The 27750-nt window shown below is 39.0% G+C and overlaps 1 protein-coding gene across 1 annotated transcript; it reads left to right on the top strand.

The window, feature by feature from the left end:
• On the top strand, positions 1 to 27370 carry lgi2.S (leucine-rich repeat LGI family member 2 S homeolog). Its single transcript, XM_018243076.2, has 8 exons — positions 1 to 179; positions 3091 to 3162; positions 12315 to 12386; positions 16829 to 16900; positions 17033 to 17104; positions 23580 to 23749; positions 24026 to 24190; positions 26119 to 27370. Exons 1-8 carry the CDS (start codon positions 1 to 3, stop codon positions 26934 to 26936), a joined length of 1620 nt encoding a protein of 539 aa, XP_018098565.1. The 3' UTR covers positions 26937 to 27370.
• The last annotated feature ends 380 nt before the right edge of the window (positions 27371 to 27750 follow it).

Genomic DNA, 27750 nt, shown 5'->3' with positions numbered 1-27750 from the left:
ATGGAGCTCAGCAAGGAGGCAGCCCTTTTGTTTGTGCTGGTGCTCGGAGGGACACTTTGCACCGTGCAGCCCAAGAAACTGGTGAGATGCCCCAACACATGCAGATGCACCAAGGAATCCGTCATCTGTGTCGGCGCTCCCTGGGTGCCCAAGGCCATTCCCGGCGACATCAGCTCCTTGTAAGTGAGACGTCAGCTGCAGAAACTTGTGTGTGGGATGGGGGCTGGCTGCAGCTACTCATGGGGTCCTGTTGCCAGGCTGGAGCGGTTGCAGGGATAGACTTCATGGATACAAGGAGCAAGTGCATGCATTAAATAGCAGCATCACTGTAAGGAAGCCAGGCAAATTGTATTGTAATAAACACTATGGGAACACTGCTTCCCTGCTTCCTAAAGCAATTAGGTAGGGAAATGGAACTGCACTTGAAACAAATGGCATCTTAGACAGTGAGTTTGCATGTCTTTTGGGGAGCTGGGATTAGAGGTGAGGGGCCTGGGCAACAGAAGTAGCAGATGCAACACTGCTAGGTGGCCATGTGACAAGGTGACATTAATGGGGTTGTTCACCTTAAAATTAACTTCCAGTATGATGTAGAGAGTGATATTCTGAGACAATTTGCGTTTGGTTTTAATTTTTTAGTTATTTCGTTTTTTGTTCAGCAGCTCCCCAGTTTGCAGTGTCAGCCATCTTGTTGCTAGGGTCCTATTTACCCTAGCAAACATGCACTGATTTGAATAAGAGACTGGAAAAGGAATAGGAGAGAGAGGCCTAAATTGAAAGATGAGTATTTAAAAGTAGCAAATAACAATAAATGTGTAGCCTTACAGAGCATTTGTTTTTTTAGATGGGGTCAGTGACTCACATTTGAAAGAGAAGAATAATTCAAAACTATAAAAAATAAAGAAAAAATGAAGGCCAATTGAAAAGTTGCTTAGAATTAGCCATTCTATTAACTGAAAGGTGAACTACCCCTTTAAACTGCTTTATATCATTGATGCCAAATTGTGGCCTCTGGGGTAACCTTAAGTTGTATTTCAAGGGATTCAAGGGTTGGAAAGGCCTAATCTACATCTGGGTTGTTAGAAACATGTACAGTAATCTATAGCTTTTGTGTTGCTGTTGGACCACAACTCCCAGCAAACCCTGACATTCAAATTGTTATGGGGTGCAGATTGGGGCAGATAAACCCCAAATGGACAGTCTCTGACTGGATGGCCTGCAAGGGCTCATTTGCGTCCCCAAAGTCCAGTGCAAAGCTAAAAAAAGTGGGTCCATCCTAATCCTATTCATAAAACTACTTGCATCAATACAAACTGCTCCATACTTGCTACAAGTTGCTGGCTGAGGCCACTGTACTGCTAAAGGTGCAAGTTATGCTACTTTCAGAGTTGTTTTGCCTGTTGCACCTTAATGAGTAGCCCACACTGTTATGGCTCTGGTTGTGGCACTAACAGCAAAGCTAAATGCAAATTGCACTCTGCAGAAAGAGGGGCGGATTTTCAGGTACGGGTATAGATGGGTATAGATGTGGGTCTGCGGGTCGCGGTTCTGCAACGTCACTTCCAGTTTGCAGCACCATCACTTCCTGTTGATGGTGATGGTGGTCAGTGTGGTGTTTATACAAATGGCCTGTAGATGTCACTGTACACAATAGTTATACTGTGAATACACATTACTGTCTCGACTGCTTAAAAGTGAAAGTAAGAGTTGCTTCCTGTTGTGTAATGGCTGCATGAATCTGCTAATAAAGCACTGTTATACTCTACTCATCCTCGCCTACCCAATACATAACAAATGGCTACAAGGTGGTTCTTCTACCTCTGCAGCAGCCTGCATCTTTTCTTCCAAACCCTGGTGAGCCTACCATACCTTTTACTGCTTGGATCTGTATGTTTGAAAATTACATTATTGCTGCTGACCAAGGGGAGATTTCTGCTGCTAGAAAGCGTGCTTTACTTATTCACTGCCTGGGAGCAGAGGGACAGCGTATATTCTATACATTACCATTACCTGATGAGACTTATGAAACTGCTATAAAGAACTTTTTTTGTGCCAAGAGTAAATGTAGTTGCTGAAAGATATAAATTCCGCCAACGTGGACAACGTAATGGCAAATCCACAGAACAATTTGTAGCAGCTTTGAGAGAGCTGGTTGTTACCTGTGAGTTTGGGAATCTAACAGATGAAATGCTAAGAGACCAAATAGTGGAAAAAACAAACTCACTTCGCATTAGAGAGAGACTGCTCCTAGAGCAGGATTTAACCCTTGCAAAGGCTATTACAGTTGCTAGCCAAATTGAATCAGCAGTGGCAGAGCTTCCTGTTGTGTAATGGCTGTCTGACTCTGCTAATAAAGCACTGTTATACTCTACTCATCCTCAGCTACCCAAAACATAACAGTCGGAGGGTAAATATGCGGGTTGTGGTTCGGGTTGCAGTTCGGGTCGCGGGCTGCGCGTTGCAGGTTTGGGTCCGGTCCGGGTCTTAGAAATTGTTTCCGCACAGGACTCTAGTCTATGTAACTAGGTGATGTTTCCCTTGCCTGGCATTTTGCTTCCCCTGAGATCCATGTGAATTTATAGGATGCCTGTTATTATCATTATCTCACTAACTAAGGACCGTATGAAGCCTCTGGTCAATAGATGAGCAGGCCTAAAAGTAAGGTTCCTGTTGCCTGGATCAGTCTTTCAGCTGCATAAATTGTACAGTGTTCTGTATTATTCTTCTCCCACATTGCCCACAGATGTACCCTATCATAAAAGGACTACAGAGCACCCATACTTTTATATAGCCCAGTCTACCCAACTTCCAAAGTTTATGATGTGACCTCTTGAGGTCTGCTGGATGTAAAACTGCCTGAAAGTGACCCATAGCTCAGGAGATATTCCATGGCCAGTATATGCACCTCCTATGTGGCCAGAACACATGGGGGGGATGCAATGCAATTGTTCATGTATTAGTCTAGATCTGTAGTGCCCATCAGTGATGCTGTGGGGTTCATGGAAGGGTTGAACTTGATGGGCAGCTCTTTCTTCTTTCAACCCAAATGAACCATGTGACTATGTGTCTTCTCTGTGTGTGTGTCTGCAGGAGCCTGGTCAATGGGACATTTTCTGAAATCAAGGAGAGGACATTTTCCCATCTGCCCACCCTGCAGCTGCTGTGAGTATAAGAACAAGCTCCGTCTGTGTCTCAGGGACGGCCATCATTGTTATTCCAGACACATCGCTCCTAGTTAGAGGAAAACACATTTGCTGCTCTGCTAACTTTCCTTCCAACTGATCACTTGCTTTGCGCATTTATTTTTTTTAAAATTGCTATTTTTGGTCACTTTTTTTTTATTCTGTTTCAACTATTTTCAGAAAAAATCCTGTTTTTACAAGATGATGTTTGATGAGTTTGGGGTTGAACATTTTGAATCACTTCAGTCAATTGTTAAAGAATTTGCATTAATAAATAGTAATTGATGAAATGTGTTTTTTGTGGTCCGAATGTAGATGTGTTCTTATTTCACTTCCCATTTATATACTGTATATATATATATATATATATATATATATATATATATATATATATATATATATATATATATATATATATATATATATATATATGGTCATGGTTTACAATAGAGTTGGTGTTAAAGTGGTTGTTCACTTGCTGACTTTTAGGGGGTTATTTATCAAAGTCCGAATTTATCTCAATTACACTTATTTATTATTACATTTTCCAGAAAATTTGCTTTGCGGGAAAAAATTAGATTTTCATGGTTTTTTAGAATTTTTCATCCGATTTTTTCGGGGTATTGCGCGAAAACCAGCGCACATCAAAAAATCATTGGGACTTCTCCAATTGACTTATACGCAACCTCGACAGGTTGGAGATGCCGGATTTTCTGATTCTGACTTTTCCATCCTCGGTGTTTAATAAATTCCAAAAAATTAGTGATTTTTTAAAAGTCTGATTTTATAAAAATAGTTTTTTGTGATTTTTGCATTCCGAGTTTAGTAAATAACCCCCTTAGTATTTTTAAAATGTATAATTCTATTCAGATTTTCAATTGGCCTTCATGTTTTTGAATTATTTGCCTTCTTCTTCTGTCTCTTGATAGCTTTCAAATGGGAGTCACTGACCCCTCCTTTTAAAACAAATGCTCCATAAGACAAATTTTTTGTTATTGCTACTTTTTATTAATTTTATTATTTACTCATCTTTCTAATCAGGCCTCTCCTATTCATATTCCAATCAGTGTATAGTTGCTAGGGAAATAGGAAACCATGTTGCTGAAACTGCAAACTGGAGAGCTGTTGAATAAAAAGCTAAATGACTCAAAAAACACAAATAATAAAAATTAATTGCAGATTGTCTCAGAATTTCACTCTCTAAATCATGCTAAAAGTTATTTTATAGGTGAACAGCCTCTTTAAGATTGGGCTGGGTTGTATCCATTGCTCACCTTTTCTTTTTATTACTTCTTTTCACTTCTGACTTTTTTTTACATCTCTTCTCCTTAAACTGGGGAGTGCAGACCCACTGGCTGCAGTCCTCATGCTTCACCCAAACCCAAATGCAGTTCTCAGCTCATGAGATCAGCAGGAAAAATATTTGACTGAACCCCCTAAACACATTGAAAACGTAGAGTCTTGCAATTTTTGTAGATGTTTGGAGAATTACTAGAACACTTTCTGGAAACAAGACAAACGAGTTTTGCATTTTGGGTAGATTTCCAATGAATTGCTTTCAGTACATCTGCAGGTTTTGGGGAGTAGCAATGTATTTCTGGGAGCACATACTTTAATGGAATAAGGGAATGGGATAAAGACACTTTTAACAGTTAGCAGGAATATGTCACAGAATAAAAAATTTGATTTTTATCAGGTGAAATGAAAGGGATACTGTCATGGGAAAACATGATTTTTTCCAAATGCATCAGTTAATAGTGCTGCTCCAGCAGAATTCTGCACTGAAATCCATTTTTCAAAAGAGCAAACAGATTTTGTTATATTCAGTTTTGAAATCTGACATGGGGCTAGACATATTGTCCATTTTCCAGCTGCCCCCAGTCATGTGACTTGTGCTCTGATAAACTTCAGTCACTCTTTACTGCAAGTTGGAGTGATATCACCCCCTCCCTTCCCCCCCCCCCCCAGCAGCCAAACAAAAGAACAATGGGAAGGTAACCAGATAACAGCTCTCTAACACAAGATAACAGCTCCCTGGAAGATCTGCAGTTTATAGTAGAAGAACAGCACTTTATAGTAAAAGCCAAGTCCCACTGAGACAGCTGGGAAACTGACAATATGTCTAGCCCAATGTCAGATTTCAAAATTGAATATAAAAAAATCGGTTTGCTCTTTTGAGAAATGGATTTCAGTGCAGAATTCTGCTGGAGCAGCACTATTAACTGATTCATTTTGAAAAAAACATGTTTTTCCATGACAGTATCCCATTAAGTAGCTGCTACCTGCTGATGTGGCATGGTAAGAGGAGGGGGATTGAGTTTGCAGGTCACATGCAAGTGCTCATTTGTTGGCTAAACAATAATTAATTTCTGGTAGGCTGGTACTGAGTTGATAGTGGAACACTTGTAGGTGAGAATTTGTCCTAATGAATTTGATAATAAAAAGCTTATTTTAATAAAATAACTTAAAGGGTTGTTCACCTTTAAATTAACTTATAGTATGCTGTAGAGCAGGGATCCCCAACCTTTACAACCCGTGAGCAACATTCTTAAGTAAAAGGAGTAGGGGAGCAACACTAGCATGAAAAATGTTCCCGGAGTTCCAAATAAGGGCTGTGATTGGTCATTTAGCAGCCCTTATGTGGATTGTCAACCTACATTGAGGCTCTGTTTGGCAGTACACCTGGTTTTAATGCAATAAAACTTGCCTCCAAGCCAGGAATTCAAAAATAAGCACCTGCTTTGAGGCCACTGGGAGCAACATCCAAGAGGTTGGAGAGCAACATGTTGCTCGCGAGCTACTGGTTGGGGATCACTGATGTAGAGAGTGATATACTTTGAAAAATTGCAATTGGTTTTCATTTTTTGTTATTTGTGGTTTTTGAGTTATTTAGCTGCTCTTCAATTTGCATTTTTAACAGTCTGGTAGCTAGGGTCCAAATGACCCTAGCAACCATTCAATGATTTGGATAAAAGGCTGGAATATGAATAGGAAAGGGCTTGAATAGAACCAGCGGCTCCTCAAAATGCCGCCCCCCCCTCGCCGGCTTACCCATCGGGTGGAGAGGCATCCAAGGCAGGAACACTAGTGCGGAGAGCACAACTTCGCTCTCTCGCACTAGTAAAACTGAATTTCGGATTTTCAAAACCGGAAATTAGGCTCTTAAAAGTACAGGAGCGGCTTTTTGCCGCCCCTGGAAATGAATCTGGCGTTGCTGCCTGAGGCGAGTGCGTCAGCCCGCCTCATTAGCCGAGTGGCCCGGAATAGAACGATGAGTTATAAAAAGTAGCAGTTACAATACATTTGTAGCCTACAGAGCATTCGATTTTTAGATTGGGTCAGTGATGGCCATTTGAAAGCTGGAAAGAGTCAGAAGAAAAAAACTAAATTCAAAAACTATTATATTCTATATAACTATTCTGTATATATATATATATATATATATATATATATATATATATATAATTCTTTAACCTGTGAGGCTGTAAGAGGTGACATTTTACTATGGCAGTGTCTGACCTATATAATATCACATTCACTAGAACTGCTGGTCTGCATGTGTTTAGGTGTAGGTAAAAGGCGATCAGACAAGCCTCATGGATGTCACTGCTTATGTAGCAACAGAGTGATTGGCTGTTTGCAATCTAAATTAAAACTTTGCGTAATTGGCTACATCCAACCTAAATTGCAAGGAGCCAAATAGAGCCCTTTTGCAATGACTGATGAAATGTAAGCCAATATTCATGAGCTCACCAACTAATATGTGTATCAGCTGGTTAGATACAAAGTCATTTGGCAATTGTCAGATTATACGGATCCAGTTGATAAGTGAATAATGTAGACTTAATAAAACTGTATCGTTATAAAATGTTGTGCCAAACTATTCAGAGGTGTGTGAGAACCCTGGACACCTACAGGTGGGCTGTCTGGCTGTGCTGGGGGCCGCTTAAAGCAACAGATTGTAAAGACCACCTGCTCCATTAGAATGAATGATGAGCAGTATTAAAGAAATTGCATAAAGAAATAAAACAAAATCCCAAAGTCCCTAAAATGATTTACAGTTCCATATGTTTTCATCTTAGCTGAATACCAAATTCAAACCGTTTTGATCCAAGGAAAAATAAATTTGAAATATAGATGTAAATAATGTTTTTGCGGTACCTGTGTGACATATTCCTGCTAAATAACAAAAATGACGTTTTGTCTTGTGTTTATCTCTCGTTATTTTGGCATTTAAGCAGTGAACCAAGTTATTTATTGTACCAGTACAAACTCTGGCACAAGCCAATTCATTATGACCCTTCGCTAATATGCTAGATCAGTGATATTCCCACCAGAAGGGAACTTGGGGGCGATTGGGCATTGTAAGAGGGAACTGGGGATGATTGTGCATTGTAGAAGGGAACTGGGGGTGACTGTTAATTGCAGAAGGGAATAAGGGGTGATTGGGCATTGTAGGAGGGAACTGGGGGTGATTGGGCATTGTAGGACAGAACTGGGGGGAATTGTGCATTTTAGGGGTGAACTGAGGGTGATTGTGCATTGCAGAAGGGAATCGGGGGTGATTGGGCATTGTAGGAGGGAACTGAGGGTGATTTTGCATTGTAGGGGTGACTGGGGGTGATTGTGCAACTGGGAGTGATTGTTCAACTGGGGGGGAATTGTGCATTTTATGGGTGAACTGGGGCACAAGCCAATTCATTATGATCCTTCGCTAATATGCTAGATCAGTGATATTCCCACCAGAAGGGAACTTTGGGGCGATTGGGCATTGTAAGAGGGAACTGGGGGTGATTGTGCATTGTAGAAGGGAACTGGGGGTGACTGTGAATTGCAGAAGGGAATCAGGGGTGATTGGGCATTGTAGGAGGGAACTGGGGGTGATTGGGCATTGTAGGACAGAACTGGGGGTGATTGGTGATTGGACATTGTAGGAAGGAACTGGGGGTGACTGTGCATTGCAGAAGGGAATCGGGGGTGATTGGGCATTGTAGGAGGGAACTTAGGGTGATTTTGCATTGTAGGGGTGAACTGGGGGGAATTGTGCATTGTAGGGGTGAACTGGGGGTGATTGTGCATTGCAGAAGGGAATCAGGATGGATTGGACATTGTAGGAGGGATCTGAGGGTGATTGTGGATTGCATTGTAGGCAGGCGAAAGGCCACCAAGGCCCAGGCCTAGGGCGGCAAGATTTTAGGGGGTGGCATACTGCCCAACCACACCCACATTGGTTAAAAAACAATGGGGATTATCTGGAGATACAATTATTTTTTAAATTTCCCATGCACCAATCCACATTGCTCTGGTCCCGATGATAAAAATTTGCACGAATAAAGAGGAGGGGACAGGGACAACGAACGGCAGTGGGCCTATGGGGCCTGCTATGTAAATCCGTACCTGATTGTAGGGGGGGGACTGGGGGTGATTGTGCATTGTAGGGGGGACTGGGGTTGATCAGGCCTCGACTGGGATTCAAAATAGGCCCTGGAATTCCAAGTAAACAGAGGCCCAAACAGCTAAATAGTGATTGTCTATGGCATTTTACAGCAGCCCCTCTGGCATTTGCCAGAATCCACAGATTGCCAGTCTGGGCCTTCTCAGAGACTACTGAGCTGCCTGGTACCAAGTTTCTTTTCTTCCCAGATTCCTTGTTGGAAAAAAAAGACCAATTTCTGCAGTGTACGTTGTAGTTAATACAGTAAGCCTTGCACCGAAAATAGAACTGCCATTAGGATAATGCCGACATTGCAGTTGTCTAGCACTTCATTTAGTGACAGATACTTATTGCTTTGGACTGCTTTGTGCTGGGACTGCAGAACCAACACAGAACATTTATCCGCTTACAAAAGAAGCCTGTACAGCACTGATTCTCACTCTCAGGGGACCCAGATGTGATCCGGGAGTCAACTTTGTAATCTAAGAATTGGTTCTGGATAAATGATTGCGAATAAATGATATTGATCATACTATAAATACTGTGCTAAATTTCCTTCTGGGGAACCATTTGTAAGACTTGGCCAATAAGTTAAAGGGGCACCATCACTCTTATTCACTAAACAACGGGGAATGTTAATCTGTTCCACAAATAGTTTATTTTTTTTAATATAAATGTTTTTTTAATGTAAATCTTTTGGTGGTTGCACACAGTATGACCACATGTGGTGAAACATCTCAAGGACCATCCTTGATATCCACAAAAATCCCCTGTATCATTTTCAATTAAGAAGGTCAAGAACAGTGCTCCACTAACAGCTACTTACCACCACTCTTTGCAATCTATCCTTCAGACAGTTTTCTAGTTTTCAAGTATAAATACTATGTTCCAGGCCAACAACCAAAAACCTTTTGTGTGGGACTTTATTAAATGCTTTAGAAAGATCACATCCACTGCCACCTCAGAGTCTATGTTTTTCCTCATCTCCTCATAGAAGGCAATTAAATTATTCTGGCAATATCTATTACACATGCTGGCACAAACACATAGTTTTGCGATTTGCAATGTATTCAAGTATCTTATCCCTTATTAGCCCTTCCAAAAGTGTTCACTGATGTCAGACAAACAGGCCTATAGTTTTCAGGCTGAGAACAGGATCCTTTTAGAATATTGGCACCATATTAACAATTCACTAATCTCTTTACAAAACTCCACAAGACCTTTTTGAATACTTAAAAATCAAGTAAAGAGGATTTGCAATCACAGAGCTAAGCTTGTTTAGTACCCTGGGATGAATATGGTCCCTCTTTTGAGTCACCCATCCAACAATAGTTATACTGCTGGAATTGGATCTATTAAAACGGAAACATTCATCAGCTGGTGTTTCCGTTGTGTAGACAGATGAAAAATAACAAATCAGAGTTTCTGCATTTTACTTACTATCATCAACCAACTGACTTTCCGCTGATAGTAACGGTGGCCCCACTCCTTCTAACTTCAGTTTTTATACTACTATATATTATTACTATTTACTAGTATTCATTTCCACATATATATTTGTCTAGAATATTAACCTTACTATGCATAACCTCTAACAGTATGTTAGCTTACATAGTTAACCTATTATTACCATGGAACTGACTGGTGCAGTCGACCTGCAAGTAGGGATGTACTGAATCCACTATTTTGAATTCGGCCGAATCCACAAATTCTTCATGAAAGATTCGGCCGAATACTGAACTGAATCCTAATTTGCATATGCAAATCAGGGGTGGGAAGGTGAAAACATTTTTTACTTTTGTTTTGTGACAAAAAGTCAATCGATTTCCCTCCCTGCCCCTAATTTGCATATGCAAATTATGATTCAGATTCAGTTCAGCCAGGCAGAAGGATTCAGTTAAATCCTGCTGAAAAAGGCCAAATCCTGGCCGAATCCTGAAGCGAATCCTGGATTCGGTGCACCCCTACCTGCAAGCACAGCAAAAAGTACATATTTAAATTTGCTGTATAAGCATTTCATGTTAGAAGAGGCAGCAAACAGAAAAATGCTCTATATTTAAGATTTGGTTATACATATATGGGACCTGTTATCCAGAATGCTCGGGACCTGGGGTTTTCCGGATAATGGATCTTTCCGTAATTTGGGTCTTCATGCCTTAAGTCTACTAGAAATTCATATAAACATTAAATAAAACCAATAGGCTGGTTTTGCTTCCAATGAGGATTAATTATGTCTTAGTTGGGACCTAGTCCAAGCTACTGTTTTATTATTACAGAGAAAAAGGAAATCATGTTTAAAAATTCGGATTATTTGGATAAAATGGAGTCTATGGGAGACAGCCATTCCTTATTTCGAAGTTTTCTGGATATCGGGTTTCCGGATAAGGGATCCTATACCTGCACTAATATAGTCTTATTTGATTTATGTTACAACAATGAGTATATACTAGAGGCTTCCATAATGACTCTGTTTGATGATGACAAATGAGATACCGGTTAATGCAACTGCATTTGGGCTGTAAACAAGCCTACTACTTACTGTATAACCTTAATGGGACGGTTAAGTGAATCCTTAATGAGGAAGTACCTGGGAGTAGAGAATAACAGGCTTTACTGTAGAGAACAGTGATAGTATAAAGCAGTGGAGCCAACAAACTATTGTTAACCTTTGTGATAAGTGGTTTAGTGTCATGGTGGAGAGAGAAAGTGTGTTTTCAAATCATAAAAAGGACATTATGAAATTAGAACTTACCCTTGTAGAGGCATTTGGGTGGGGGATATATAAAAACACTTTGTCTGAATATCAAAGTGGACCTGTCACCCAGACAAAAAATCTGAATAATAAAAGTCCTTTTCAAATTAAACATGAAATCCAATTTCTATATTTTATTAAAACATTCATAGCTGTTGTAAACTCGTTTAAAAATCTCAGCTGTCAATCAAATATTGTCTGTCCCTCCTCTATGCCTTAGGCAATTACTTTCACTTTCCATTCAGCACTTCCTACATGTCACTGCTCTTCCCATATTCCCCCGTCCTCTTAACCATTTTATTGTGTAGCCAGTACATGGGGATGGACATCGGGTCCCCCATTCTGGTGCACAAACAAGATTCTGAGATGATACAAGGCTTGTCTTAATAACAGTGTCCACAAAATGGCTCCCTCCTGCCTGCTATAATTATGAATTCCTAGACTGAAGGAAACATGATTCAAATAATTTATATTGTCTAATTAAAGTTCATTTTGCTTGACTAATGTGATAAAATAGGATTTTGAATATTTTTTTGGGGCGACAGGTCCCCTTTAAAGCCTATAATAAAATGTATTATTATTCATCAACCTTAAACTACAATGGGGCTGTGGGAACATTCTATATACCAAGTGTAGTGGATAGTGCTTCTGAGTTAGGTGTACTTTATGCATAAAAACACACACAAAGAGTGAACAGTGCCCTGGTTACGTGTTTAATTAGTAATTATTTTTCTGTAAGGGCATTCATGGGTTTGCAGACGGATTTTTAGGTAGGAATTAAAGGTTTAGAAATGTATGATCATAAAATTATCAGCTATAAACATCTGGCTCGTAACCCAGCACTCAGGAAAATATTGCCCCTGTCAGTATCACAGCTGTCAATAAGTGACTAATGGTGAGTATCCCAATGTCTTGTCTCCTTCTAACCTTCTCTTTTCCTTTTCAGCTTGCTGAATTCTAACTCATTTACTGTCATTCGAGACGATGCCTTTTCCGGACTATTTCACCTCGAGTACTTGTAAGTTCTCCATTCAAATGTTCTCTTGCTTCCGGTGGGAATGCATTGTTTCCATTTCGATTTACATTATCACAAAACCTGGAACCCTATACCTGTTATGAATAGCTCTCCCTAGACATTTTGGCCAGATAATTACTGGTAGGTGAGGGCAATACAAAAAAAGACAAGATACCAAAACGTCAAAGCCCAAGTTACCCAGTTACCTGTTTTTCTCTATAGTCGTGAAAAGCAGCCCGGTTTCCTTTACCTAGGGTTTTCAGAGCAGGGAGTTAATTTCCATTTAAAAAAGCTAGCATCTCTATTGTATCTACAGTAAAATCCTTAACCAATAGGGATTCTCTTATGGGCAAATTCATTAAAGGGCGAAGTGGCCACAGAGACATCGCCAATTTACATCACTAATGAAGTTTCGCTCCTTTTCACTCAAGTAAAGTATTGTTATTCCATTACATGACCTCTTTCGCCAGAGATTCCTTCACCAGGTTATACCTGATAAGATGATGCTACATCCGCCTCAATCTTATGTCAGTGACATCATATCCTGTATCCTGAAAAGTTATAAAAACGGAAAAAAAAACGCTGGAGTTTTTCCATATTTTAAAGTGGGTTTGTGCTTAAAAGTTGTAATTGTTAAATATTTTTGTTTTAGTATTTTTTTAACCATTTTTAGGGGCATGCCACATTTGTTTTAGGGTGGGCTAATGTCTAGGACAATAGAGGATCTCTTTAGTCTTTATTTTGCTTCCTTGGACATTTGTAATAATAATAAGTGGCCACTTCAAGCATTTGCACCAACAACTCTAATAAAGACATATATATGACCTATAGGTACCCTCCCTATTCAAATTGACCTAAGCGTAACTTTCGCCAGGCAGAAATTAACTTAAGCGACAGTTCGCTATGAAATGCTCACCCTGATGAATTTACACTAGCGAAACTTCGCCAGTGTTTGGCTGCCGAGACGGAACTTTGCATTATGATTAATTAGTGTATGTGCTGTGAATTAATTTCTGACAAAGTGTTGCGAAGCCTTTCCAGATGAAAATTTGCCCTTTAGTGAATTTGCCCCTTATTGTCTGTTCCCTTGTACTTTTCTTTTAGCCATGGACTTGCAGCAGTGAGTTTTTCCTCTGCAATTTGGAACTGTTTTAGGCTGTGTTTTCTTTATATTTGCGTTTGCCATGCTTTTTTTATATTTGATCTTCTTTTAAATAGATATTTTGATGTGTAAGGATAAATGGTTTATTGGCTGTTGGAAGGAGAATACTGTCTTTTCGGATGCCATGACCCAATGCAGTATTTTGTTCTTTAGGATTTGCCACATTGATGAGCTTTTCTTTTTATGTACTTGCTCTGAGAAATTGTTAGGATTAATTGATAAGTTCAGCAAGAACCTCAGCAAGTTCAGCAAGAATCATTTTAATATTCAGCTGACCCATACTTTTAGTAAATTTCTAGATGCCAAAATGTAATTTGTTATATAGGCACTGCCCCAGTGACAGGCCATCGGGTGCCTATATATAATACGACCTTGCCTATACCCCATCAGGCAGCGCTCTATTCAAGGGACTAGCCTCAAGTCTCTTAGGCTTGTGTTTCACACTGCAATCTGTTATGTAGATGATCATATTCTAACTTCAAAATGAAAGAAAATTAGATTTTTTCCGATATGATTCTTATTTACCAAATCATGTACATTATTGTTAGTCAAAACAAATATTAATTTTCATGGTATTTTCATAGTACCCCTTTAAGTTTTTTTTTTATTCATGAAAAGTAATGGCAATATAATTAGGGATGCACCGAATCCACTATTTTGGATTCTGCCGAACCCCCTAAGCATATGCAAATTAGGGGTGGGAAGGGGAAAACATTTTTTATTTTCAAAAAGTCATGTGATTTCCCTCCCCACCCCTAATTTGCATATGCAAATTAGGATTTGGATTTGGTTCGGCCAGGCAGAAGGATTCAGCCGAATCCTGGCCGTATCTCGATTTTGGTGCATTCCTAAATATAATGTACTGTTGCCCTGCACTGTTAAAGCTGGTGTGTTTGCTTCAGAAACTCTTCAGTAGTTTATATAAACAAGCTGCTGTGTAGCCATGGGGGCAGCCATTTAAAGATGAAAAAAAGAAAAGGCACAGGTTAAATAGCAGATAACAGATAAGCTCTGTAGTATACAATGGGATTCTTAATAACTTATCTGTTATCTACTGTGTATCCTGTGCTTGAATGGCTGTCCCTATGGCTACACAGCAGCTTATTTAAAAAAGCTATAGAATAGTTTCTGAAGCAAACACATCAGTTTTACCAGTGCAGGGCAACACTACATTATATTGTTTTTCCTTTAAAACACTTAAATTTTTTGTGGTTACTGTTCATTTAAGCAACAGATAGTTTATATCAAATTAAGTGGCATATTAAAGAATCTTACCAAACTGGTATATGTATATTTATATAAATATTGCCCTTTTACATCTCTTGCCTTGAACCACCATTTCGTGATGGTCTGTGTGCTGCCTCAGAGATCACCTGACCAGAAATACTGCAGCTCTAACTGTAACAGGAAGAAGTGTGGAAGCAGAAGACAGAACTCTGTCTGTTAATTGGCTCATGTGACCTAACATGTATGGTTTGTTTTTGTGCACCGTGAATTCTAGGATCCCAGGGGGAGGCCCTTAGTTTCAAAAATGGCAATTTTCTATTTATGATTACCCAATGGCACATCCTACTAAAAAATATATTATTATGAAAATGGTTTATTTACATGAAGCAGGGTTTTACACATGAGCTGTTTTATGCAATATCTTTTTATAGAGACCTACATTGTTCAGGGGGGGGGTAAAAACCCTTTATCCGAATTACGGAATGGCTGTCTAACATCGACTCCATTTTATCCAAATAATCCAAATTTGTAATAATTATTTCCCTTTAATAATAAAACAGTAGCTTATAATTGAACCAAACTAAGATATAATTAATCCTTAGAAAATCCAACCTGTTGGGGTTATTTAATGTTTGCTTGACTTAAGGTGTGAAGATCCAAATTATGGAAAGATCCGTTATCCGGAAAAACCCCAGGTCCCGAGCATTCTGGATAATATGTCCCATACCTGTACATAAGAATAGTAATAGTGCAATATTGCTTAAATAAAAAAACAATAAGAGAATTGCCTCTTCTACAGTTATTAGAATTCCCCTCTGTCCCCTACTGCTCTTACCTATGCCAATGTGAGGGCAACGTAATTGGGCAGGTGGGTGGGGGAGGGCTTGGTGGGAGTTTCTTTGCATGCTGGGCCCCTCCGAAGATTTTTTGCAGGGGTGGGGGGCCAAAAGCATTATTGTTAAGCCACTGGCCTTTTATTTTGTATTTCCTTGAAAAAAGTCACAGGTAGTCTCTGAAATGGTGTGCTTAGAATAAAACAGTTTTTTCACTTTTAAAAGATTTGATGAGTGATATTCTCTGTTTTCTTCTGCAATGATTATTCACCAGTACCCAGGCACTTGTTTTTTAGTGGTGTGTGCTCATTCCAGGGAGAGTGATGTATACTGTATATACACATATATACTGTATTCCTTTATTCTTCATAGACAACCTGTAGTGTAATTTACTATGATCAATCCAAGACTTTTGTAATTTTTAAAGAAATATATATATATATATCTATATATATCTATATATATATATATATATATATATATATATATATATATACAATATTCTAGAGCATAAGAATAGTAACAGTACAATCATATCCAGGTCAAGACAGTCTATCTGGTTTTCCAAGAAAGAAAGGATCTCCCCTGATTAACATGGCCATCAGCCAATTTCTGAATGCCACGTCATTGCCCCGTCCATGTGATGCAGCACAGCCCGTCCGTAACTTTACTCAACCGTCCCAGTGATGTCATAGCCCCGCCCCCTGTCCGGATCACGAGCTGCACAAAGATATGCAGTAAATACAGTATGCAGTAAATATTTTTATAGTGCACATTCAGGGCAATATTGCTTCCACTACACACAAAACTTGAATTTTTTGATCACTTTGGAAGGTGAAACTAACCATTTCCAGGACATGCCAGAAATATGACTGACTGCAATGTGCATATTGAATTATCAATAAAACATGGCAGACATAGTAGTGGTTATTTACAAAGTGCAGGGCAGGGTACAAAGTGCAGAATAAAAAGGAGCAAACCGTCATTATATTTGTGCCCCTGGTAAGTGGTTAGAAACACACGTGACCTTAATAAAAGACCCCTTGCCTCTCATACTGCACAAGACCGGATTCTGCCTCATTAAATAGTAGCAGTTAGTAACCAATTTAGAGTGTATATCGTAATCTGAAGAATAATTCAGTACATACATCACAAAATGCTATAATGTATAACTAACAGAACAGATTATAAAGAAAAAATGAATATTGTCACTTTTTTTAAAGATTTATCGAAGGAAATAAAATCGAGACCATTGGGCGACATGCATTCAGAGGACTGCGCGACCTGACCCATCTGTAAGTGAAATGATTTCACACAACTCATTTCTTCCATTTACATCCAGGTCAGATAATGAGAAACCTCTCTCATGTACTCTCCTCCGCATTTTATATTTATAGTGATATCTTTTCATTCTCTTTCCACTGTAGTTCCCTGGCCAATAACCACATTAAGAGTTTGCCAAGAGACATCTTTATTGATTTAGATTCCCTCATTGAACTGTAAGTACCGCAGACCTTCCAAGGTTTTTCCATTCATCTTGGCTCAGTGTTGTTTATGTGGGAACTTCTGGCTTTCTTATGCATTGCGAGTTTTTGGAATTCATTTTAAAAACAACGCTAGAAATCTTTGTCAGCCTAATTTGCTAAATGCCATGTTCCGTGCTTATTCACAAGTAGGGAACCCCCATGTCGCATTTATTTCTTTAAGCCAAACAAATAAAGTGCCTTTTGTGGTTGCAAGTTGACAAACAGGAGTCACAATGAACTGCCCATTTAACTTGGATTCTGTCTACTAAAGATTTTCTTGGGTTCAAAGCCTCACTGTTGCAATCCAACATTTGACTATTATTTGGAAAGCGTACACCCAATTGAATAAATGCTGAGGTGCGAATCCTATGGAGACTGCCCAAATAAAGCCTCCCAATAAATGTAATACAAAGCAAATATGAGGATTGCACACTTAGGGGCCGATTCACCAAGGGTCGAATATCGAGGGTTAATTAACCCTCGATATTCGACTGGGAATTAAAATCCTTCGACTTTGAATATCAAAGTCGAAGGATTTTAGCGCAAATAGTTTGATCGAACGATCGAAGGAATAATCCTTCGATCGAACGATTATCCAATGATCGAAGGATTATCCTTCGACCAAAAAAACTTAGGAAAGCCTATGGGGACCTTCCCCATAGGCTAACATTGACTTCGGTAGCTTTTAGATGGCGAACTAGGGGGTCGAAGTTTTTTCTTAAAGAGACAGTACTTCGACTATCGAATGGTCGAATAGTCGAACGATTTTTAGTTCGAATTGTTCGTTTCGAAGTCGTAGTCGAATGTCGAAGTAGCCCATTCGATGGTCGAAGTAGCCCAAAAAACACTTCGAAATTCGAAGTTTTTTTACTTTGAATCCTTCACTCGCAGTTAGTGAATCGGCCCCTTATAAGTCTATGTAAAAAGTCAAAAATGTATTGTATCAAAAACTTACATATAAGTAAACAGCCCTATGCGTTTCAACCACATTGGTGGTTTTCATCAGGGGCAGAATACACATCAAACACAAAAAAGGACAAAAAGGGCAGGCTTTTTTTTGTATTACTAATATGTAAGTTTTTGATATAATACATTTTTTACTTTTTACATAGACTGAGTGTGCAATCCTTATATTAGCTTTGTATTGCAATCCAATATTTGGGTAGACCACCCTTGGATCATAACCACACACATAAGTAAATTAAGAAAAATTCCATTTTGGCAACAGTAAAGATATAACTTTCTAGTTTTAAAGATGAATTGCTATGGTGTTTCCAACTGCAGTGAGCTGCAAAATATTTTTAATGCCTAGTTTTCATTAATTGCACATAAATGTTGAGAAATTTAATATCATATTAGTGAGCTCTCAGCCTAATGTTTTTAGTCCTGCTGCAATTAATGCACTCATGCTGTGAACACAAATGGTTACACCAGGTGGAATTGTTGGCATTATGGCATAGTGATTAGAGGTTATCACTGATAAAGGTTTTAATTAGACACTGGCTTGGTCAATTATTGCTAGTGTGTTGTGTGAATAAGTTAGGGCCTGCGATTGTAAGCTCCACTGGAGCAAGATAAAATGTGTTGGGGCTACATGAAAAATGATAATAGATTAAGACTATTCTACCCAATGCTTAGTTTATTAATTATCTGGTATTCTTTGAGGAGTATTTGTCAGTTCCACAGTTAGAGTGTTTCTGCAAAATAGTTGCAGGAAAAAAAATTACAATTAAACTTGATTTAATTATTTTCTTTTATGATATTTAGAATATTTTTATAGGTCAGCGAAAGCCCCCCAATTCTCATTTCGCATTGGAAAAACTACTCCCTTGCGACCTGCTATTTTTTTAACCCAAACTAGATATACATTTACAATTATCCAGCTTGCACCCGCTATATTGGATTTGACTACGTCGTTTTCTTTGTTGTCAAGTTATTTCTGCACATGCATGCCTATCCTGTGCAGGCAGAAATTGAAATGTAAGTGGCTCCTCTTGCAGCTTCGAAGGATTACAGTAGAAATGCAGTGAATTCTGCCCATGCGCGTAATCTTGGTCTTTCTCAGAAACCCAGATTTCGGCAACTTGTTGAGGTTGACTTTTCTCAGTCTATTGGGCAAATTCACTATGACCCGAAGCGCCTAACGCTAGCATCAATTCGCTAGCGTTGGCCATTTTCGTTACTTCGCAAATTCACTAGCGGACGCTAGCGTAACTTCACTAGCGTAACTTCGCACCCTTACTCCTGGCGAATTTGCGCAACGGACGTAACTACGCAAATTCACTAACGCTCGCATTGTTCTGAACGCTACCTTTTACGCTAGACTTCCTTCGCCAACCTCAGACCAGGCGAAGCGCAATAGAGTAGATAGGGATTTCTTCAAAAAAAGTTAAAATTTTTTCTAAGTCCCAAAAAACGCTGGCGTTTTTTCTATATTATGGGTGATAGGCTGAAAAAGATCGAGAATTTTTTTGGGGCTCCCCTCCTTCCCCCCTACATTTCCTAACTCATGGCAACTTAACTATACAGTGGGCACATGTGTAGGGCAAAATAAAAATTTTATTTGATGTTTTGAAGGTTTCCAAGGCATTTGTAGTGCTGATACGTATTCCTCCATTGAAATTTGAATTTGGCGCCATATGCAAATTAACCATCGCTAGCGTAACTTCGCTTCGCTTAGCGAATCAACGCTAGCGCAACTTCGCAACCTTACGCTACCCCTGAGTGCAACTTCGGATTTTAGTGAATTTGCAAAGCGATGGCGAAACTACGCCTGGCGAAGTGCGGCGAAGTTACGCCTGGCGCAACTATGAATCTTAGTGAATTTGCCCCTATGTCTAACAAATGCTGATTGGTGAGAGTGTACTCGATTTTTAAAGCAGCATTCAAGCTGAACATCATTTGTTCCATTATGAAGTCCAGCATCTTATCAACCCTTCAAAAAGCTTTCCTACCACTGATGTCAGACTAACTGGCCTATAATTTTGAGGCTGAGAACGGGATAATTTTTTGAATAGAGGCACCACATTAGCAATTTGCCAGTCTCTCGGCACTATGCCAGATCTCAATTAATCCTGAAAAATTAAGTAAAGAGGTTTGGCAATCACATAGCTAAACTCGCTAAGTACCCTGGGATGAATACCATCTGGTCCCGGACCTTTGTTTATCTTAACATGTTCTAATCTCTTTTGAATTTCCTCATGTGTGAACCATGCATCATTAGTTGTATTACTAGAATTGGGACTATTAAGAAGGAAACCTTCATTAACTGGTTCCTCGTTTGTGTAAACAGACAAAAAATATGAATTCAGAATCTGCGCATGTCTACGGATATTTCCCTAAGGGTCTCCAAGTCTCCAAAGCTTTTCTTTTTCTGTAAAGTGCACATGATTACATCCTATTCAGTGAATTTCTTAATGAGTTTTAAAGTGCCTTTGATTTACTGTTGAGGTAGAAATAAAGTACTTACAGGCAATATGACATGTCAGTTGAGTATCAGCAGGTAATGGAGCTGAGCATTGCACTTTTGTATCTGCTATATGATTCTTGTTTAGCGGAAATGAAGCACAACACTGAAACTCACTCATAGTATGTTAATTATTGACAGTGTATTGGTTAATAATAATATCCTGGAAATGAAACCCCAGACTTAAAATCCAATGAAGTTTGAAAACGACATCACTGAGTATATCCATATTACTAAAAAATAAAATTTTGGTAAAAAGAACACAACTCTCTCCATAGAGTGAGAGAGAAGTACTTTGGTAATGAGACAGGGAGAAAGAAGAAGAAGAAATTTGTGAACCAAAATTTCTTCTTCTTTTCTCCTTGTCTCATTACCAAAGTACTTCTCTCTCTCACTCTTTGGGGCGCAATTACTAAAGAGCGAATTGTGTTTTTTTTGGCAAAAATTCCCCAAAATGACAATTCACAGCTACTTCATCAGTTTACAAAAAGGCAAGTATTACATTTCACTATTTTTTCATATTTGAGGTGCTGTAGGTTGTAATTGTTAAAAATATCTTAAATACTTTCTTTTTTTAACATTTGAAGCTCATGCGTCATTTGTTTTAGGGTGGGCTCATGGCATAGGGCAATAGAGGAACTTTGTTGACTTAATTTATCTTCCTTGCTAGTGATGGGCGAATTCATTTGCGAGGCACGTGGTGAATGTCCGCGTTTTGCAGCCAGCAAATAAATTTGTGAAAATTCGCTGGCAAAAAATCTGGCGAAACAAAAAAAAGTTTGCGTGTCAGAATTGTCGCACTTCAAAATTATTCGGACGCCCATTCACTTTAATGCATTTGGACAAAATAGTTGCATGTATAAAAATTCGGATGTAAGTAAATCTGCCCCTTTGTCTTTCCAGTCTGCAGTTTTAGCATTGTTTCCCCTCTGCATCTTCTCCATACTTCACTTCTCTTGTTCAGAGTTACCCTGATTTAAGTCACCAGTCACTTGCATTAAGAGGTCTGTCACCCCATTTCAGTATTTTGCACTGAAACCCAGTGGAGTAATTACCAGGGGTGCAGGGATGTGACTGTACCTGGGTCACTTCCCCTTGGGGGCCGCAGGCACCACACTGGAATCTCATCACGAATGACTGCAAAGTTTGCGGGCCTGTGTGTCCGAAGGAGATTGGAGGATGCCTGGTGGGGTGGAGCAGGGTGCACATCATAGAATTGTCACTCATAGTCCTACAATATAGTCCCCCACCTGATACAAAAGAAGAGGGTAAGAAACTGAGGTAGGAGAGTCCAAGATGCACCAGGATCACTTTGGCTCCAGATTGGCTCCTCTATTTGTCAGTTATAGTTATTGGGCTGAATACTTTTGAATATTTTAAGAGATCCCAAACCCATAAACCTTAGGAAAGATGCTCTGTTTTCCACCCCAACTGAGCTAATCATTGCTACTTACCCACCCATTCCAACAACTGTTTAACCCATTCCATTTTTCTTCCTGACTTTTTTATTTGCATTACTGTATTTTTTTAGCACCTTGATTGATATCTCCCTTTCTTCACCCATCAAATACTCATTTGCCATCAGTCATTTAATACTTCATTTCCTTTCCAAAAATGATTATGATTTCTTAATGAGACCATTGGCTCTTTTTAATGTGTGGGACATAAAATCTCTGTACCAGCAAAAAATATTCCTGTCAATGACATCCTGTGGGTGCAAGTACAATTTTACTTGTCATTTGTATTTTTTGCAGTAAAAATTCTTATCCTCATCCTTATTCCCCTAGCTCAGTACCCTTTCTACAGTAGCCTCAGACTCTACAATAGCCTCAGTCTGCTCCTTTCAGATCTACATCATCATCATTATTATTATACAATGAAGTTTAATCTGCTGTTTATGCAGGGCTACCTGAGTGGAGCTGAACTCTCCCATATTTCTGAATGTGCCAAATCTTAAAACCATAAAGCCTTAGACCAGGGGCCCACTAATATTCTTCATCTCCTCAATCAACCTCTATTCTCCTAGTTTGTTTTCTTTACATACATATAAATATATATAATCTATTATTCCATCTATTTAGCCTCTTTGTTCTCATATAATAGGGAATGGTCATGAAATTAGCAGCATGAGGGCCCACTGACACCTTGGCCCACCGGGAGTTTTCCTGGTATCCCGGTGGGCCAGTCCAACACTGTGCCCAGGTCTGAGGAACAAGAATATCCAAATAGAATCTAGGGAATCTGAACTAGGCAAAATGCCAATTAAAAACAAAAAGAACATAGGCAAGTTTAAAAATGGATTGCTAGTGTCTGGAATCAAGGGGGAACATCTAGTTTCTTCGCAGAAAAATCGCAAATTTCCTGCAAAATTTGCAAAACGGCGACTATTCCGATGCCGGTGACAATTTGACACTCATAAAAGTCAATGGGCGTGCGTTTAATTGTCGCTGGCGGAGGAATTGTCGCCGGCATCGAAAAAAAACCAAAACCTTATTTTCGCCAGCAGAAATTCGCCCATCACTAGCAACATCGACTGCAGTAATACATTCATCCAGGAGGTGGTGACGTATAGCTGTTCTGTTTAGTGGGCTAAGAATTTTTTGTAAGATGTTCAAGTGCCGCTATATACCGCAGCACTTGTGTGTACGTGATTCAGTTTCTGCCCCATTAAAGCTTACAATTTAAGTCCTAATCACATCCACCCTATGGTTTCCTTCATCAGGCTACAGGTAAACTTTCTGTATGTCTTGAGTATGGGAGGGAAACTAGAGTATTTAGAAGAAACCCTCAAAGATATGGGTATAACATGTAAAGTTCTTGCAGATGGTGACCTGGCTGGAATTGAACCTTGGACCTCAATGATGATATGGTGTTTGTGCTCAAGATGTATTGCTGTTATGTGTTTCCTCCCTCCATTCTTTTTTGTAAACTAGTCCCAGTGATTTAAAGTATTTAAATTCTAATATATTTCTTTCGTTTTAGAGATTTGAGAGGCAATAAATATGTATGTGACTGCAAAGCCAAGTGGTTGTTTTCCTGGTTGAAAATGACCAATTCTACTGTATCTGACGTATTGTGCGTGGGCCCATCGGAATATAAAGGGAGAAAGCTAAATGAACTGCCAAGTTTTGACTCCAACTGCATAACAACAGGTAGTCTCTTCCCTAAACTATAAAACTATACTTGCCTTATGAAACTTTAATTTCATAAAAAAAATAAAAGATGGAAAATGGATTTATCTTAAAATCTAAACAATTGTTATGAGTTCAGATATTTGCTTTGTCAATAACAAGAATTCAGCATGAATTGCATTAATGTATTTAGTACTTTCTTTAACACAAAATCATTCTTTTTGAGGAAGAAATTTGGAAAGGAAATTATTCTTCAGTTTACAGTTATTATTGGCTTCTGCTTTGTCTTTTTTTCAGATTTTACTGTTCATCAAGTTTTGCCCTATCATTCAGTTTCCGTGGATACATTTCAATACAAGAATGATGTCTTTGTGGCCATTGCTCAGCCCAGCATGGAGAACTGTATGATTTTAGAGTGGGATCACATTGAAATGAACTTCAGAAGTTACGACAATATCACAGGTGAAGTCAAATAGGAATACAGGCAAGAAAAACATCTCCCACTCAATGGATATTTGTACTCAATTTTAGGAAACATGGAGCTTATGGTAAAGAATAGACACCCATGTATTTCCTGTTAAGTTATAAAAACCCCTCTTTATTATTTTTAAAAGGTTTCACAGATATTTGCATTTTAAATTACAATAAATGGTGAAGGTAGACAGATCAGCAAGAGTATAAAAGGTGGCCACTTTACATATCTGAGTAGTAAATACAAGGGTATAAACTTGTGAAGTGGGTGCAAAACAATCTGGAAACCCTTGCCAGGGGTTACATAGACATACAGGAAAAAAAAAATACTGCTGCAGCACCTCTTAGTTGCAAAAGTAAAAATTGAAAAAGTGAAAAATGTTACTTATCGCGGATTTCAATGTGACTTCTAATATCTTCATATTTTTTGAAGTACATTATTTTTTATAATAAACAAGTATATTGTAGTGTAATACAAATGACATAACTAACGCATGACATCACTAAGCACTAGTTAGAAGGATATACAGGTATAGGATCCCTTATCCAGAAACCCGATATGCAGAAAGATCTGAATTACGGAATGGCTGTCTCCCATAGACTGCATTTTATCCAAATAATCCACATTTTTTAAAATGATTTCCTTTTTCTCTGTAATAATAAAACAGTAACTTGTACTTGATCCCAACTAAAATATTAATCCTTATTGGAAGCAAAACCAGCCTATTAGGTTTATTTAATGTTTAAATGAATTTCTAGTAGACTTAAGGCATGAAGACCCAAATTACAGAAAGATCCGTTATCCGGAAACCCCCAGGTCCCGAGCATTCTGGATAACAGGTCCCATACCTGTATTTTACAGAATAATGGTGGATGTGTGTTATAAGTAAATATAGGAAGGAAAAAGTAAAAAAGGGATGCTCTTAGTTTGGTTTTAGGTTTTTCAGCCGTTCTGCTAAAAAGCAATTAATTATAGATTTGCAATTAAGTTGATACAATTTTCTATTTTAACAAAGTACAGGTATGGGATGTATTATTCGGAATGCTTGGGACCAGAGTTTTTCAAGGAGACATTTTGTGTAAAAAATAAGAACGTACCAGTGTGTTATACTCATTTAGATGTAGCAGAATTGTGCTTAAAATGTAGTGTTTCAGCCTGATTTATTGAATACCCCTGCAAAAACCCTAATAATCCCTCCCTTCCACTTCTTGCTCCCTGAATTCCCAGGCTGTGCATGGGAGCATGCGGCTCTCAGCTCACTGCACTGTAGGACAGGAACCAATCAGCAGCTAGCAGGACCTGATAGGGAACTGAAGCCTGGCTGTGCTTGTGTGACTGCAGGGCTGTGATTGGCTGTCCCCCTCCTACTGTGCTTCTGGCATGGACCGTTAGGACACGCCCACCCCTCATTTGAAACACGGACAGGGACCAGCGAACAACTATAGGGAGCACCAATAAAGGGGCTATTTTTAAAGATAACATTAATATTTAGCACCATGTAAAAGCAACACCAGATATCACTTATAATTGCCTACAAAATTAGGTTTTTTTCATTTATCCTATATGTCTCCTTTCAGGATAGGGAATCTTTCCGAAGTTTGGATCACCACACTTGAGTCTGCTAAAAGTAATTAGGTTAACCAATAGGATTGTTTTGCCATCAATATGGAATCATTTGTTTAAAATGGACAGTATGGGAGGTGGCCTTCCCGTATATTCTGAGCTTTTTGAATTACAGGTTTCCGAATAAGGGATCCCATACCTGTAATACAGGAATTTGTTATCATTTATGGAAAGCTGATACTACATATTGCTGGTGTTTGGCTTTTGATGCATAGTTGTGCATGGTTCTGAGGTGTATGAGAAATATGTGTAAGAAGTATGATATACTCATGTAATCGCATGCTGTTTATGACAGGTCAATCAATTGTTGGATGCAAGGCTATTCTCATAGATGACCAAGTGTTCATGGTGGTGGCACAGCTGTTTGGTGGCTCTCATATTTACAAGTACGATGAAAGCTGGGCCAAATTCACTAAATTCCAAGACATCGAAGTCTCGCAGATATCCAAACCCAATGACATTGAATTATTTCAGATTGAAAGTGAAACTTTTTTTGTCATTGCCGACAGCTCAAAAGCTGGTCTCACGACCGTCTATAAGTGGAGCGGCAAAGGGTTCTATTCGTACCAGTCGTTGCACGAGTGGTTTAGAGACACCGACGCTGAATTTATTGAAATTGAGGGAAAAGCTCACCTTGTGTTATCCAGTCGATCCCAAGTTCCTTTAATCCTTCAGTGGCACAAGATCACAAAGAAATTCGTCCCTCATGGAGACATACCAAACATGGAAGATGTTTTAGCTGTCAAAAGCTTCAAAATGAAAGACGAACTCTACATTTCATTGACCAGATTTATAGGGGACTCCAAAGTCATGAAATGGAACAGCAAGCAGTTTATTGAGGTCCAGGCTCTGCCGTCTCGAGGTGCTATGAGCCTGCAGCCATTTACATTCAAGGACAGACACTATCTGGCACTGGGAAGTGATTATACATTTTCACAAATATACCAGTGGAACAAAGAGAAGAAGACTTTTGAAAAGTTCAAAGAAATCTTTGTTCAAGCACCGCGTTCCTTTACGGCCGTGTCACCTGACCGCAGGGATTTTGTATTTGCTTCAAGTTTTAAGGGGAACACACAGATTTTCGAACACATTATTGTTGATTTGAGTTTGTGAGAACTCTTCTCTTTGTGAGAAATCTACCGCCATGTAAACCAGATACATTGAGCACCATAAAGCCAAGAGAGAGACGGCAAATGAACATCTACTGGTCAACTCAACTTCGGGGGAAAAATACATTTTAGTTTGTACTTGCAAAATGATAGCTAACTGCATGACCATGTATGTTTTAACGACTTCACTTGTTTTTTTTTAAATATTAGGTAGATGCTTTGGAATGTTTTTACCATAAAAAACTAATACCAAACAGTGCGAGTTATAAGAACAGAGCATACAAGTTTTACTTATGAATGAGGATTGTTATATTGTCCTATGCCATTTATATACAGTATGGTTACTTTATTGTTGCACATCTATTTTGCTTTCATTGTTTAAAGGGATACTGTCATGGAAAAACATGTAACATCAGTTAATAGTGGTGCTCTAGCAGAATTCTGCACTGAAATCCAAAAAGTAAACAGATTTTTTTATATGCAATTTTGAAATCTGACATGGGGCTGACATGACCCAGCCATGTGACTTGTGCCTGCACTTTAGGATGGAACTACTTTCTGGCAGGCTGTTGTTTCTCCTACTTCATGTAACTGAATCAGTCACAGTGGGACCTGGATTTTACTATTGAGTGTTGTTCTTAGATCTACCAGGCAGCTGTTATCTTGTGCTAGGGAGCTGCTATCTGGTTACCTTCCCATTGTTCTGTTGTTAGGCTGCTGGGGGGGGAGGGTGATATCACTCCAACTTGCAGTACAGCAGTAAAGAGTGACTGGAGTTTATCAGAGCACAAGTCACATGACTGGGAGAAGGTGGGAAA

The sequence above is a fragment of the Xenopus laevis genome, chromosome 1S (assembly GCF_017654675.1).
Source record: "Xenopus laevis strain J_2021 chromosome 1S, Xenopus_laevis_v10.1, whole genome shotgun sequence".
Lineage (NCBI taxonomy): Eukaryota > Metazoa > Chordata > Amphibia > Anura > Pipidae > Xenopus > Xenopus laevis.
Note: the sequence above shows the minus strand (reverse complement) of the source record. Positions and strands in the feature narration are given on the sequence as shown.

Coding starts and splice junctions, on each gene's coding strand:
- lgi2.S (XM_018243076.2), top strand. CDS start 1: ATGGAGCTCAGCAAGGAGGCAGCCCTTTTGTTTGTGCTGGTGCTCGGA. Junction 180..3,090: donor CCCGGCGACATCAGCTCCTT/GTAAGTGAGACG, acceptor GTGTGTCTGCAG/GAGCCTGGTCAATGGGACAT. Junction 12,387..16,828: donor CTATTTCACCTCGAGTACTT/GTAAGTTCTCCA, acceptor CTTTTTTTAAAG/ATTTATCGAAGGAAATAAAA.